Source organism: Acanthisitta chloris, unplaced genomic scaffold, assembly GCF_000695815.1.
Source record: "Acanthisitta chloris isolate BGI_N310 unplaced genomic scaffold, ASM69581v1 scaffold1954, whole genome shotgun sequence".
Classification (NCBI taxonomy): Eukaryota; Metazoa; Chordata; class Aves; order Passeriformes; family Acanthisittidae; genus Acanthisitta; species Acanthisitta chloris.
The window spans coordinates 144,477-160,853 of record NW_008667480.1 but is presented as its reverse complement, the minus strand read 5'-3'; the positions used below and the strand labels follow the sequence as shown (position 1 = coordinate 160,853).

At 40.4% G+C, this 16,377-nt stretch overlaps 1 protein-coding gene across 1 annotated transcript in view; it reads left to right on the top strand.

Annotated features, from left to right (window-relative positions):
- Nucleotides 1–3,846: 3,846 nt before the first annotated feature.
- ITPR2 (inositol 1,4,5-trisphosphate receptor, type 2) overlaps nucleotides 3,847–16,377 on the top strand; it is a gene marked incomplete at its 5' end in the record, with an annotated part of 78,171 nt that continues 65,640 nt past the window's right edge. The window contains 6 exons of the mRNA XM_009072500.1: nucleotides 3,847–3,955; nucleotides 5,524–5,711; nucleotides 7,421–7,604; nucleotides 8,198–8,454; nucleotides 9,384–9,584; nucleotides 11,772–11,882. Coding sequence (XP_009070748.1) covers nucleotides 3,847–3,955; nucleotides 5,524–5,711; nucleotides 7,421–7,604; nucleotides 8,198–8,454; nucleotides 9,384–9,584; nucleotides 11,772–11,882 — 1,050 coding nt within the window. The remainder of the gene's footprint in view (nucleotides 3,956–5,523; nucleotides 5,712–7,420; nucleotides 7,605–8,197; nucleotides 8,455–9,383; nucleotides 9,585–11,771; nucleotides 11,883–16,377) is intronic.

Here is a 16,377-nt window from a genome sequence, read left to right as displayed (position 1 = left end):
ATCATCCATGGTAGCACAGAAATACTTGTTGGATGTGGCTGCTTTTCCTGTGTTATCACTGATAATCTGATCATTTCTACTTCAGTATTTTATTGTCGAGTGAGAACCAGAAGAGATCACCAGATCCTCTTGTTCAGCCTTCAGAACATCAGAAATATAATTGCAATTCCTTAAGAAGTGCATGAAGTTATTTAATACAGGGCAGATAATTTTTGGCAGTGTAATACAGTGAGCTGGTGCCGATGCAGCTATCCATGATAAGCCTTGGGTGCCTCTCTTAGCCATTGCTTCCTGGCATGGAACACTCCATCCTTATGTGGAACAAGCCTTTTGCAGGCTCAGAGAAGGAAAGTAAATAAACCATTGTATAAAGGCATTTAAGTCAAGTTTAAAGACCAATGAATATAATGAAATACGGACTGAGAAAATGTAATTTGTTTGTGTCTACATGTTCCTATTGGAATAATTATTCCCTATTGGAAACTTTTGTGTATCAATCCCTAGCTATTTAAAACTGCAACAACAATATCCAGTTGTTGCTTTCTTGTGTCCTCAGTCTTTATCCTAGCTTTTGTTAGGGACAATGCAGTGGTATTCATCAGTAACAATAAGACTTTTATGTTTCATTGTGGTTTTTTTCCAAAGCTATACAATGTTCTAGCCATTATGGAAGGATTGCTGTCAGCTGAGTGATGTTTACATGCCACTTCCATACCCTAATAAGAGGTATAAAAAGTGTATTGTAGCCAGCAGGGGAGATATTCAGCTTGGAAGGTTGGGACTTGGGCCACACATAGAAACGTAGTCAGGGAAGATAGCACTGTGCTGCCTAGTGTGTTTTTATTTTTGGCCTCTGCTTTAGTAGCATGAGTGTCAGTAAGAGCTGCTGCAAACTGCTTATTCATGCTGCTGCTGTGATCATTTGCTTTTGGGCAAGATTATTTTTGTGGCTATACTAAGTTAGGAAACTGTTTACAAGGACATCAGTGGCATGGCTGTCTCACTTACCCAGGCAGCAAGTTCGTCTCATCCACATGATGAGGCTGTTCTTGACTGTGTTTTTTGGCATTCCCATAAAGCAAACCCATACACCTACTCCAGTGGGATCAGCACTTTTTCTGGAAGCGAGGTCTTTGCAGCTTTTTCTAGCACAGTGCCTCACACAGTTACATGCTGGAGGTGACAGGCATTTCTGATGCATTCCTTGAACATTTGTGCATTTCTCAGCCCTGGTGCGTGCAGCTGGGCCCTTCTGCTCTTTGTAGTGGCAGCTGATTCCACAAGACTCATGGAAGTCATGTGGCTGCCCGAGGTCATCACAAAGGGGACGAAGATCCTGAGTTTGCAAATATGTGGTCTGAGACCAAGGGTGTGTTTTTGACACAGCTGTCAGGCAAAGCAGAAGTTCCACCACATTTCTGGTTCTCAAACACAGCATCCATAACTCTTGACATGTTGGCTTCTGGGAACTGTAACTCTTGTCTGGATTCATGGTGATTTGAGAAGAAATGAAAGAGAGCAAGAATCCTAAGTATTAAGAGTTGCTTCTTGGGATAAGAATTGAAGTCTGTGCCTTAGTTATGGGTGAAGCAGGATTCCCCTTCCCATAGCAGCTGGAGAAACGTCTTCGTATCACTGCTCCTCATGATGTCTCTGGAGGTAGTGAGACAGGAAGAGTTGAGATGTGCTAACAGTTACTTGCTTCCAGGCAATCAGATCCTAGTGCTAAATCATTAATTTTATTAGTCAAAACTCTTTCATTGTCTTAAATATTCCTCTTGATAAAATAAATGCTGTTTTGATTGAACAATAAAGCTTGTGACCACAGGTATTATTCTTAACTATATATAGATGGCTTTTGGTGTTTCTTCCCGTGACTGCACTGTGACTCTTTATATAATTTGCCATTAGTCATCAACACACTGCATAGATTGCTGGTTGAGGATGTTGCCTCAAGCTGAGTGGTTAATCAAGTGGTATGGCAAATGCCAGCCTTTCTGATTAAAAGATCTTGTTTCAAGGCACTGTCCATTCTGGATCAGGTCCTAGTCTGGAGTTAGGAAAGCTTTCTGCTCTGTGATCCTGTTTGTGTGAAACAGTTTTATGATTCTGTGATACATATATGCCTGAGAAGACTTGTAAAGGGACTTTATTCTGCTTCTTAGTCCATGTTTATCAGTTCTGGTGGGACACTTTTTTCCCATTAATAATACATTTGTCTTCTTCAGGAGATGAGGAAAATTGAGATTCACTTTATTGTAAGACACAGGACTTTGGTCACAGCTAGAGACAGGATGTTGAGCAGGAGGAGCTGGTGCTCTTAGCTTCTTGAAATCACTCATGAGCTTGGCTACCATACCCTGTCCATGCACTCTGGGTTAAACGCCGTCACAAATGAGGCTGGGGAGGAATCTGTGTGAGGTCCTCAGAGACTTCTGGTTCTTTGCCATCCTCTGTAGTGCCTCTTAAGCACAATGGCTTAAGCTTACCTGAAAAACTCCCTGGCTTTTTATTTTTCTTGCAGACATTGCATTTATAACTTTTGATATTTTACTCTAGGTCTTGTACTTGGCTGTGTGAAGGAATTTTGTATAGACAATTACTGAATTAAAACATCAAAATGCAAGAACTAGGCAAGAATGTCTGGTTTGTGTTGTCAAGTGATGCAAAATGCTGCATTTTGGCACTTGTTCGAGGTGGACAAGTCCATGGTCCATGAAGCAGTGAAGACCCACTGTGGCATGTGGTTGCTTTTGGAAATATTGCTAAGATAACAGAGAGGTGGGAATGCAAGTAATTCTTCTTGAGGTGTGTCTGGGACTTGCTTCCCCACTGCCTGCTGTCTGTGGTAGCCACAGAGATGTTTTGATTGAAAAGGTGACTGCTGCACCAATGGGCAGGCACTGGTGAGCTGCTGAGTGCTGAGAATGCTTCTGGTACACATATTTTTCAGAATCTTTTTTCATTAAAACCAGTAGTTGAGTAAAAGTAATGAAAATCTTGTTCCATTTTGCTGCCAAACTGTTGAAGTGACCAATTTTCCCCTTGTGTGATCATTGGAGACCTTGCATACTCTTTTCTTTGTAGACTCTTATGTTACACATACACCTACAGTTGTTGTGTCACCTTCTGCCTCTGTAAAGCGGAGTGTTGACTGCAGGTGTTCCCAAGAGACAGAAGGCAAAACAAAAATGCCAAGTAATTGGTACCCCGACTCTTAATTCAACATGTCTTGTGTTGCAGTGAAATGAAAGGGAAGATCTTCAGAGAGCTGCATGCAGATTTTGACTGGTTGTGGGTTTGGAAGAAAAGGAACAAGGAGATACAGAGAAAGCTTTTTAAGCTATTCTATCAAATGTCATATCTCTGTTTTAATATTTCATGTGATGTGGCTTCTTTCAGATGATCAGCTGGAATATCTGAGATCAGAGAAAAGGGAGTGATACTACTCAGCTGCAGAAAATAGGAAGAAAGTACTGCCATGGCAGGGTAGGGCACAGACACACTGGCTGCAGAGCACTGGCTATTTGTGGGACTTGTTTCAATATACACATCTCACAGAGAGCCAGTCAGAATTAGTGAAGTGGAAGTAGTTTATTTATAATCAATAACTTTAAAAGAAACTTCGAGAAAAGTTTATACAACACTACTTTAGAATTCTTGCTGTGGGATTTGTTAGATAAGACCATGCGATGTTTGTTTTCTGGACAACTTTACTATTTGTGTCCTTACTAATTATAATGGAAAGACCTGATAAATTATGTATCTATGTTAAACAGCTTGCTTTTCAAACAAAGGGAATTGGCCACAACTCTCATTTCTTCTATTTTTATCTTTCTCTTAAAGGGCAGTACTTTAAGGAAAATACTCCTGTATCGCTACTTTAAAGGGGAATATGGAAGTGGTATGAATGGGCCCCTGTCTGCCAGCTACAGCAAAACTGCACAAGTGGGAGGTAAATCAACACAGATCATTTCAAGAGAGCAAAATTAGCAGCACCATTTTTCCTAATAGGCACATTGGAAGTGCTCCAGAGAGTCAGTTGGTAAATAAATCAAACATGTTCTCTAACCAGTTAGCAGAGAGGTAGTATCAGACTTTTCCTATTTTTAAGTCTCACACACTTGTCTCAGATGGCTGCTGTGCATTTGGAGGTACCAAAGTTAGGTACCAGTTAATCCTCATGCAGAAATTCTTCAAAGCACATAATATTTGAATAAAGATGATGTTGTTTCTGGAAACTAAAAATTTGGTTGAAAATCCAGATAGTTTATTAATTTATTTTTTTAAAAGTATGTATCTAAGGAAAAGCTTCTTGCAGAGACAGTGGTTAGACAACGGAGCTGATTTCCCCAAGAAGCTGTAGGATGTGTCAGTTCCTGTTACAACTTCATGGGACAAGACTCTGATGAACCTGCTCTAACTACTGTGAGCAGGAAGTTTGAGTAGATGATTATAACCTAATTTTTTTGTATGGTTCTGTTACAGGAGCCATGGGAAATTACTCTAGGATGGTTTCTAAGAAAACCCAAAATAATGTATGTCATAGGAAGTGAGGCAGAAGCTAGTTACAGAGCCAGGTCAAAATCCTTGCCATTGCCTTTTCAGCATATATTAAAGGCATGCCTAGATTTGTGGGCATTTCCAAATGGTTCCCAACTGTTCCTCCTTGACTGTTCCGGTGTAGACACTGGAAATGTTTACAGTCTTAATATCTTTTGTGCCAAAATTTGCTCTCTAACAAACAAGAGAGTGAAGATTTACTACACTTTTAGTTCTCTCTAAAAGTGTGTGTGTCTACGTGTGTATGGCTTCATCACGAAGTCTGAACAATTTTAATCAGTTTAATCAAAGCAGTACTTACTGATTAAAGCAGTACTGTATTTTTCTTGCTGAAGTAGATGCAGTTATAGCTTTATAGAAGTAAGTATAGCAGCAAAGATGATAATCTGTGATAATAAAAGATGGTTGATTTAATGAGCTAATACAATGTAAAAAAATTTCTTAACCCCACACCTTTAATTTGGATTAACTCAAGTCTCTCTTCTTAAAGAACATTATCATGATTTAATGATCTAGGTGTTATGTTGGAAAACTCATTTAGCTAGAAGGTCATACCCCTAACCAGAATGGATTTACCAGGGTGCAATCTTTTATGGATAGGCCTGAGATGGAAGAGCAGATTTAAAAGTAGTCTCAGAGCCTTGACCACACTCATAGTTTAGTGTCTGCAGCAGTGGAATTAAAGAAGGGGTTCAGGGGACAAATCAGTGTAATTTCCAGCTGCTTCATTGTGTATCATGACAGAACAATGGTTCAGAATTTATTTTATGTCTTATTCTTAGAGCCCAACATTCCATACAAAAATCTTGTTTTTATCAAGGGGAATTTTGCCTGAAACAGAATTTCAAAATTTATTACATTTCTACTGTGTGCATAGAACAAATTATTGCTAGTAATTGATTCATTTCCATATACTTATGTGAAACAAACATGAATGTTATGTATTTGTCTAATTTGCAGGTGGATTTTCAGGACAAGACTCAGATAAGTCTGGGGTATCCATGTTTGATATTCAGTGCCTTCTGGATAAAGAAGGTGCATCAGAGTTAGTCATAGACGTTATAGTAAACACCAGAAATGACAGGATTTTCTCGGAAGGCATTTTGCTTGGTATTGCCTTGCTTGAAGGTGGAAATGCGCAAACACAGGTACTTATTTAATATACTTATTCACATACTGATTTTCAAATGTAGCCTGGAGACAAATAAAAAGAACCTTTTTACTGTGAGCTCTGTGAAAAGTTAGTCACTCTAATGTGTATCACTGTAATACAAATGTAAATATGCCCTATTACTATGCAATATCTCATAGTGTAGACGCTTCACTAGAAGGAAATGTTTTTCAGCTGTCCCTTTCTGTGTAGCATGGTGCTACTTTTAATCTGACCATACAAGCATTATCTGCAGTTATTTTACATCACTCTTTGTATTATTTTATAATAACAATCAATTTTTTTATGGAAACCTTCAGGGACATTTGTCACAATCTCCAAAGAGAGAAAAACTAGCCATTTCAGAAGACCGGTATCCCTGTCCATAGAAAGTAACTGCTTTAAACTATGGATTCTAGAATTCTGGTGGATTATACCCTTCTCACCCAACTTGAACCAAATAAATTGATTGAGGAAAGAAAGAGAATTGAAATGATGAGGAAAGGCTGGGAGAACTGGGATTGTTCAGCTTGGAGAAGAGAAGGCTTTGGGGTGACCTAATTACAGCTTTCCAGTACCTGAAGGAGCCTACAAGAAAGTTGGAGAGAGACTCTTTACAAGGGCCTGGAGTGACAGGACAAGGGGGAATGGCTTCAAACTGACAGAGAGTAGATTTAGATTGGATACTAGGAAGAAATTCTTCCCTGTGAGGGTGCTGAGGCACTGGCACAGGTTGCCCACAGAAGCTGTGGCTGCTCCATCCCTGGCAGTGCTCAAGGCCAGGCTGGATGGGGCTTGGAGCAACCTGGGCTAGTGGAAGGTGTCCCTGCCCATGGAAAGGGATTGGAACCATCTGTGATTGCAAACCATTCTGTGATTCTATGATTGTTTATCCTTACTCTGTGAACAGCAGAGTTATCATAAGAGAGGAGAAGTTGCTATGAATTACTCCCACACTTCCCCATATCTCATCACGTCCTGTGAAGGGAACCTAAATAACCAACTTATACCTCATTGCAAGTCTATAAAAATTAAATGAGAAGAATTCCATTTTGTATCTTTATTCTGTAAAAAGATAATATGATCTGTGACCCTTACAGAGTGTCCAGAAAATGCTAAAGAAATGAGATTTTTTTTTTTCAGCTTTCTGAAATGAATTGTTATGGGCTGTAAAAGGCTTTTACATTTACGACAGGGTTTGTAAACTGCTGCAAATGGTACTCAGCCTGCTTGATAGTAATACTAAGGAACTGGACATAATAACCTAAAGTATTATTTAGTATTAAACTTTGTGTGTAGAACGAAAGAAATAATGGATATAATCCAAGCTATAATATTACATGTTGGATTTTCCATGCTTCCTCTTGTTGTTACATAATTTTCACTGTTTTTTGCAGATGGAATATTATGCCTCTAGTAAGCCTGGAGAAATGGAGAGTGTCACAAAGTAATTGAATTTCAAGTGTAATATTGTGACATATTAAAGATTGCAAAGCAGTGTTAAACATTTTACCCAAATTTTGAAACATTGTCATCAGTCTTTGTTACCAGCCTTGTATATCACTTCGTGAAAGAACTGGTCAGGCAGTGGCCAACATTTGTTCTGGTTAAGTGAAGTAATTATTCATACTTTGTTTCACAAAAAAAAAATAGTGTATTTTTGTATTCCTTCTTTCTTTGAAGATTGATATCTAATTTTTTTTCCAGTATTCAACTTATCAGCAACTGAAGGAGCAAAAGAAGTCGGAAAAATTCTTTAAAGTGCTGTATGACCGCATGAAAGCTGCTCAGCAGGAGATACGATCGACAGTCACAGTGAACACTATTGATTTGGGCAGTAAAAAGAAAGAGGATGATAGTGACCTAACTGTATCTGTTCCCAAAAAGAGAGGTAAGGAGGCTTCCCTGTAAAAGAGAGAAGAAATATGTTATATTGAAACCCCGTGTACTGCACCACTGATGCTATGTTGAGTTGATCAATAAGCTTTAATATTAATCATTGCTAATTTGCATCTTTCACCTGTTTTTCTCTAAATTATAGTCCATCTCAAGCTGATTACAAGGAATTAGCTTTGATGAAATCAGTGTAGCTCTGTCAGTTTGCACCAACAGAAGATAAAGAATCATATTTTTAGAGCAGCAGAATTACAGGCTGCTGCTAATGTAGCTATTTCACAAGAGCAAGTGTAGAAACTGATTTCCCACCCTGTGGTCCTTCCATTGTTCTCATCATTTATTGTATATGGGAGAGAAATAGTTGGACTTTTTGTTTTAATGTTCTCTTTCACTCTGGTTTGTGGTTTATTTGGAACATGCTATCCCTGCATGAATGTTGCTTTGATATTCTTTGTAAGTTGCCTAGAGGTCTTCAAAAAGTTAGACACCAACAAAGAAAAATTTGCATTCATTATTATTGTTTTCTTATTGTTTAATCAAATGAAGAGAAAGTGTGTCAAAAATGAAGGACAATTATCTTCTTTTCAGTTAAGGATTCAACCCTGCATCTGAAAGAGGGTATGAAAGGACAGCTAACAGAAGCGTCTTCTGCAACGTCCAAGGCTTACTCTGTGTATAGAAGAGAAATGGACCCAGAAGTAGATCTTATGGGCTCAGGAACAGATGCTGCAAATGCAGAAGAGAAGTCTGCAGAAGAAGCAGTCATGACCCCTGCCATTGCAATCATGCAGCCAATATTGAGATTTCTTCAGCTGCTGTGTGAGAACCACAACCGAGAGCTCCAGGTAGAGTGGTTTTGAGCTGAGGATCAAATGAAGTATTATAGGGGCTGGAAGTTCATAGTGGAAGAATAACACCCATTCCTGGCTTCTGGTACAGCATAGGGGTATCTAAAACGTTATTCTTTTGGTCCCAGGGATAAAATAATCCTTATCAAGAACCACTTGCATTCTCCAATTGAGCTTGTGTTTATGTCTTCAGAATTGCTTGGGGACCACAGCATAGTCACATGGAATTTAGAAGTGTCTAATGTCCCTGTTAGTACAGTTTCTGTGCATAAGTGGTGGATCACTTACCACCAGGCTTGAAGACCACAGGAAGTTCCTGGGCAATGTTTGGGTACTGCTCTTTTCCCTAGGTGTTATGATTGAAGACTTTAAGGTGCTACGTGTCTCCCTGCTATCCGTTGTTTTGGTAGAAATTACTGTCCCCATAGCAACCTTTGCAAAATGAATTTTCTGCAAATACACCTCAGTGCTGTGTCCAGCAGCCTCCTTTAAAGCAGTGGTGGGGGTGGTTTGAGCTAAGCTACTGTTCTGCACAGACATCGCCACAGAGCAGTAATGTGCCACCATAGCTGCACACCTGGGGGCCAAAAAGCTTCCAAGAGAAGGGGTAGAACAGATGGATGGGGGAAGATATGCAGGACATATATGTGACATCTAAGGCCAGTGAAGGTGTTTGCAAAGTTCACTTTCCTTAGCCCTCCTTGCTCTACTGATTTAATCAGATAATAATTCTCACTTGCTGCACTAAGGCCTAATACATTTTTTGTAGTGTGTGTACTTCAGTACCTGATGTACAATGGTCATAGGGTTGTACATTGTACCCTTTGATGTTTTCATGGGGAAAAAAATAGACTCTGTTTGACTTGATTCTCTCTCTTTCTCTTTTTGTGATTTTTGTTTTGGTGTTCCTTTTCTCCATCTACCAGAATTTTTTAAGACATCAGAACAATAAAACAAATTACAACCTTGTTTGTGAGACCCTTCAGTTTTTGGACTGTATCTGTGGAAGCACAACAGGTGGGCTGGGCTTACTGGGGCTTTACATCAATGAGAGGAATGTGGCTCTTGTCAACCAGACGCTGGAAAGCTTGACTGAATATTGCCAAGGTCCATGCCATGAAAACCAGGTAGGGCTCAAATAACCTCTGGATGCAGAAGAGTGAGCATGAATGTGCCTGGGTGCTTGTCATAAACCTTTCAGTGTTCTTAATTACATAAATTCACTTGTAGCTGCTGTGACTAGGCTTAACGTGTTTCAAGCTTTCATAAGGCCTGAGCAATCCTTTTGAACTCCAAACAGACTCTTCATGGAGGGGTTGTTTCTGTTCCTTCTGGGGAGAATTTAATGTCTCGTATCTGTGGGTTCATGGCTTAAACCTCACTTTGTGAGACTGGATTTGGAGTCACAGTTGTGGAAGTGCATTGCAATCTTGTGTTCTTCATTTTCATACGTTTTTCCCTTCTGGTGTTTATATAAGTTACTAACATTTACTTCCCTTATTTCACATAACTGCCACAATGTTTAACTTACCATCCTGCTGTAGTACCTAGTAGCATTTTACTTATGGTATCAGTAGTGAAATGGATGGGACTAAAGGCCGTGCTTCTGGTCTTCCATGCCTTGGCTGATGCAGTCTTTTAAAGTCACATAGCTGTGACTTTTGGTAGATGTCTCTTTAGTGCTGCGCTGAGGCAGGTAAAGCATACAGTTTCATGCTGCCATGTTTGGTCTGAAGAGAGCTGCAGTAAAGTTGTCACAGTGGATGAAACTGCAGAATTTTTACTATGTCTTAGCAATGGGAAAATTGTGGTGGGTGAAATTATAGAAGCAATCTGTTCTTTGAACTAGAAATAGCTGAAGAAATACATGGCATACTAATGCTTCTTTGTTAATGTGCACAAATGAAATGTAAAGTGCTATTATTGCCCATGCAGGGAATCAACCGCCTTTACTTAATACTTTAAAAACAAACAAACAAAAATCCTTTAGTGGACAAAATTTTGAACAGATCCACTAATGAATGGGAAAAACAACTGTAAAAAACAGAGTAATTACAGGACTGGAGATGAAAAAATTCGTTACAAGTTAACATGTTCTCCAAGTTTACTTGAGAAGCAGTGGAGGAACACTGATAGTGGAATGGAATTATTAGTGGCACTTTATTAATTAGACCTACATGCTGGAAAGTCACTCAGGATTTGAGTTATGCTTGTTTACACCAGCTGCAGGTCTAATTCAGTGTACTTCAGAGGCAAATGCCCCAGACCCTCATTTTCATTTTTTCCCCTCTATCTTTCTGGAAAACTTTTCCTTTCCTGTTGTTCTATGAACCTGCTAAAAGTAAAAAATACCATAGTCTTTTGTATATCTGACACTTATTTACAAGGCCTAGAAGGTCCAGGACCCCGTCGGTCATAAATACAGTTTTGAATTCCATGTCCAGAATTCCATGTTTATCAAGAAAGACAAAGAAGGACATTTTACAAGAGTAGATAGTGACGGGACAAGGGGGAATGGCTTCAAACTGAGAGTGGGTTTAGATTAGATATTTGGAAAAAATTCTCTACTATGAAGGTGGTGAGGCACTGGCACAGGTTGCCCACAAAAGCTGTGACTGCCCCATACCTGGAAGTGTTCAAGGCCAGGCTGGATGGAGCTCTGGGCAACCTGGGCTAGTGGAAGGTGTCCCTGCCCATGGCAGAGGGTTTGAACTAGATGACCTTTTACATCCCTTCCAACCCAAACCATTCTGTGATTCTATGAAATGTCCTTCTATGCAGGACACACCCAGATGCATGTAGATAACCTTAATCTTTGCTAACAATTCATGCTATAACAGTGATACTGATGCTGGTCGCTGAATGCAAAATAAGATGAGTGTGCAAATTTGACTCTGCCTACAGTCAAGCATATCTTTGATGTCTGAATCTGGCCGTGCTCCTGAGGGCTGTTGTCTGTAACTTGTACCACTGTGCCAGACCCTGCATGATACACTGGGGGCATATTTTAGCTTGCACCACCTTATTTTCCCATTGTGTATTTCACTACTGACAGTGTTGGGGTTAGTTCTGTACCACACAAGTCTCCCCCAGCACGTCTTGTGGCATATTTTCAGGCTGCTCAGCTTTGGTTGAAAGGTTCATTGCTGTTGCAAGGTCTTTCAAGTTCTGGGTCCTTCTTTTGGAAATTTGCTGATGTGCGTATTGTCTCCCTCCCTCTCTCCCTCTGGCTATCCTGTCTCCCTCTTTTTCCCACTCCTTCCCTCCTTCTTTCCTTCCCCCACCCCATTCCCTTCTCTTCTCTTATTTTGCAGACATGCATAGCCACCCATGAGTCTAATGGAATTGATATTATAATTGCACTCATCTTGAATGACATAAACCCTCTTGGCAAATACTGCATGGACTTGGTGCTTCAGCTAAAGGTACAGTATATGTAAATTTGTTTATTTGAATTTAAATAACAATAGAAGACATACCTATGTGAGAGCTCTAGGCAACCTGACATTTACTTAATCTTACCATAACATAAAATACTCAGCAGCCGTTGGAAAAAAAACATTGCAAACAAATTCACCTCAGCTTCTGAATCCTTATCAGGCCTTTTTCACAGGCCTGTTGACCCACTGCTGTGTTTGGGAGTATGCCCTTGGCTTTTTTTTAAAAAATCCTATCAAACAGGCACGACATAGCTAGCATGAAAAGTCTATACTGTGGGTGTAAAATCTCTCAGGATTGATAAATAGCAACACTGTACGGGCATGTAACAATTTTGGCATTCTCTGTATATCCTGAACTCTTAAAAATTACTTGAGAAGGAGATGTTGTGAAAAAGAATAATACATCAGATGACCTGTAATGTCAAATAAAGTTGAAAATAAGGTTCAAGTCAATTGTATTTTATTTCCCCTCTCACTGCCCTCTGAGGGGAGACACAAAGTGTAGAGTGTAAGGGCAAAGACTGGAGTTGGAGGGCTTGTAATGTAATTTTGTTCTGCATTCTGTGGAGAGTTGGATAGGCTCTCAGATAAGTTTCTCCTGCCTGTGTGCTGCTGCATGCAGAGGGGAGCTCTGCAGCTGTACTGTCTGCCAAGTAGGGTAGAATTTGCCCAGCAGGAGCCCTGGGTTGTTGCCTTTTCTTGCCTTCTAAATTAAATATTTCCATCACAGATGGTCTTTTTTTCTCCCCACAAACCAGCAAATACTTTGTGGTAGCCACAATGTATTGTATTGGCAATGTTATGAATGTCTAATAAAATAATTAATATAGCTATATGTCATATATATCATGTACAATGAAACATTGACTCAACAGTGCTTTACATATGATTTTAATAACTGTAATTACATTTTTGAATGACAGTGTAATTCAGGCCCCCCTCAAGAAAAAGTCATAAGCAGACATTGAACATGCAGGCAGTTCTTTTGAAGTCCAAATTCAGTCTCTGTAAAGATCTAGCTATATTCACTCCAGTACCATTTTGATTTGCCATTATCATGAAGCTAGCAAATTCTTGTAGAACATCTTTTCTTTGTAGTATTTCTTCATGGATAAGGTTGTCAGGCATTGGAACAGGCTGCCCAGGGAGGTGGTGGAGTCACCATCCCAGAGATGTTCAAGAAACTACTGAATGTGGCGTTTAGCACTGTTGCCCAGTTGACAAGGTGGTGATGAATCAAAGGTTGGACTTGGTGATCCTGGAGGTCTTTTCCAACCTAAATGATTCTGTGGTTCTGTAACCAAAAGTGGAGGTCAGAGACATTGCTGCAAGGACAGTGTGACCCTGTTCACAGGAGGCTGTCTGTGCCTTAGTCTTACAGAAAAAGAAAAAATTAATAGTGAATGACACCAGAGATTCAAACTGTGGGAAGTGTTCTGATTTTACAAAGTCACAGTGTCATTTGGTCTACAAGAGACATCTTGAGGTTATTTTGTCCAACCCTCCTGCTCAAATAGGTCAGCTAGAGTAGGTTTCTCAGGACTGTGTCCAGTTGAAACTCCGCAGCTGGAGACTGCATGTTTCAGCAATCTCTTCCAGTGTTTGGTCACTCTCGCTGTATAAAAGGGTTTTCCTGTGTTTAGATAGAATTTCATGGGTATGTTATCTTGTCTCTTCCCCTCTCATCGGGCACTGCTGAGAGGAGTCTGACTCACTCTTCTACATACCCTCCCATCAGGTACTTATATACATTGCTAAGATCCCTCTGAGCCCCCTCTACACCAGGCTGAACAGTCACAGCTCTCAGTGTCTCCTTGTGTGAGCCTGTATGGCTCCTGCATTCCCTTAATCATCTTCAGGCCTTTTGCTGGACTTGTTCCATTAAGTCCATATCATTCTTGTACTGAAGAGATCAGGACTGCACACAGTGCTGAGCCAGATGTGATCTCAAGAATTAGATCCATATTAAGAAGTTGCTGGGTTTTATTGTGAGTGGTGACACATTGAAATAATAAAGCACTGTTTACCAAGTAATTGACACTCTGTCAGTGTTCACAGGCAACTTTGAAGTTGCAAATGTACAAATTTTGCAGTAAAAATACAGAATTCAAAGTATATAAGCCCATACACTACACATACAAATAAGCTCAGACACTGTTTTCAGGGAACATTGTATGTTGAACTTGTACCCCCCCAACCAAAGCAAAGGCAATGCTTTGATATGATATTTTCCCATGCCATCTTAGTTTAGCTTGTTTTGCACACAGTTTTTGATGTGGTATTTAATTACATCTTCATGGAATCTATTTTCCAGTGGACTCCTGAATCATTTAGTGAGCATGGTGCAGAGTGTTCACTGAGTGCACAGATGGCCAGTGTTCTGCCTCTTTTTATTTTGAGTGTGACCCCCTGGCCTTCCTTAGTGACTAGTATTTAAGCCCCGGCACGCAGTATGACCTCAGTATCTGGCACTCTGCATAGTGACAGGATGAAGAGATGTTATAAGTCTAAGGGTGGAGTGAGTCTAATACAAGTGTCTTCTTGGTTTTTTGGCATCTTATTGTGCTGTATCTAGTTGCTTTACTCATTAACTTATTTTGCCAAAATTTTTATGAGAAGGTGAAATGAAAACCCAGGTAAAGAGAAATGAAGGCCAGAAGTACTTTGGGCTGTCCTTTTTGTAGCACCTGGAAACCAATTTTTCACAGTACTAATGTGTTATGATGAACTTTATACTGTGTTTGCCAAGTAATGGACCTCTTTTCCTCATTGGTATTTGGAAATATAAATCATATCCTCGGGTTTCAAAGCATGCAGAAAATGAGAAGTAAGTAGCCAAATGACCATCTCAATGTCAGGTGCAAGTGATCAGAGAGAAAAATACCCTGGAGAATGTGCCTGCCAGCTATAATTCTAGGCCATGATATGCCACTTTTCCTGAGTCAGTAGCAAAAAGCTGGCTGTTGATGGCATAGTCCTACCCACCTTCTACCTTTCCTTACTTCTTGGAAGCTGCTGCCGACTTCTCTCTGTACCCAGGGTTGTCTGCACTGGGAAATAGCTTCAAAGGCCTCCTCCCCTATGAGTGAATAGACCAATGCCTTCCTCCACTGTTTCCTCACCTTCCTTCTCAAGCTACCTGGAAGCCTGTCATGTCCTTTTCCCTTCTCCTCAGTCTGAGATCCTACCAATGCCATCACAACTGACTTGACATCCAGCTCTTCCAAACAGCACCCTGTTAGAAATCTTAAAGGTTGCAAGCTACAGTCTGACCAGACCTTTCCAATGGGAGGTCCTGATTTGACTTTAAAGCAAAAGGAAAGGGAAGCTATGGCAAAACTCATATTTCCTTCTGCCAGTCCCAGTTAGGTCTTCTTTTCTCATCTTTTAGTCTTTATCTCATTCTTGTGTTGGCAAGCTCAGGCTTCTGTCTCCTGGGTTCTCACTCAGTTCCCACTCAGTCAAGGTCCTAGTTCCCCAGTTACATACAGATCTTTGTTCTGTTAATGTACCTTCCTTCCAACTACTCCGTCCTCTTGCAGCTGACTTCTCATCCTTCAGTCCTCCAGTTGGAGGTGTTCAAACCTCAACTTAACACAGCCCTGGACAACTTGCTTTGAGCACGGGCTGGGACTGCTTGAAACCTTAGTCCACAGGACAACCTTGAGTGCATGATTTTGTGATCCAACCTGGAAGACTTTGTTATTCTGTGCCCAGCATAAAAAAAAACTCTGTGGGCTTTTAGCTATGAAACTAGCAAGTTTCTGCAGTATAGTATTCAAATTATAATTTACAAAATGCCTCTGAGTTGCACAAATTTGCCTGGGTTTCCCTGGAGACTACAACTTGTGTGATTGTTATGTTGGCCACTAGTATTCTGTATTTTCAGCTCTGCTATCAAAACTTGAAGATACAAAGGCTGCTTAAAACACAAGTTGCTTGAACATGTAGAGAACATCTTTTTTTTTCCTGCCTCAGTCCCAAAAGCAGCTGATCCGTTTTCTTCAGAAACTGCCCATACTAATTGTCTGAGGCACACCCTCACTGCAAGAAATTTCAGTTTGAATTGTTGATATCTGACAATAAGCAGCTGAGAATGAGGTGGTATGGTGGGTTGGAAGTTTTCCTGAACCCTACCTATTACCTTGGGATTGCTGTCTGCTTGCAAGGATTCAAGCAGCTCCGTCAGTAACGGGGAATGATGAGGGGATGCTGTGGCAGGTGAACCAAGGCAACTCTCTTCTGCCAGAATGCAGTCAAACTGCCAAAACCATTCTTCCTTTCCTCTTCACAACAACTGATTTAACTGGAAGGCAGACAGGTCTCTGTAGACCTCACAGCAGCCTAGAGCTTCCTCACGAGGGGCAGCAGAGGAGCAGCACTGATCTCTGCTCTCTGGTGACCAGTGACAGGACCTGAGGGAACAGCATGAAGTTGTGTCAGGGGACGTTTCCGTTGGATGTTAGGAAACTTCCCCCAG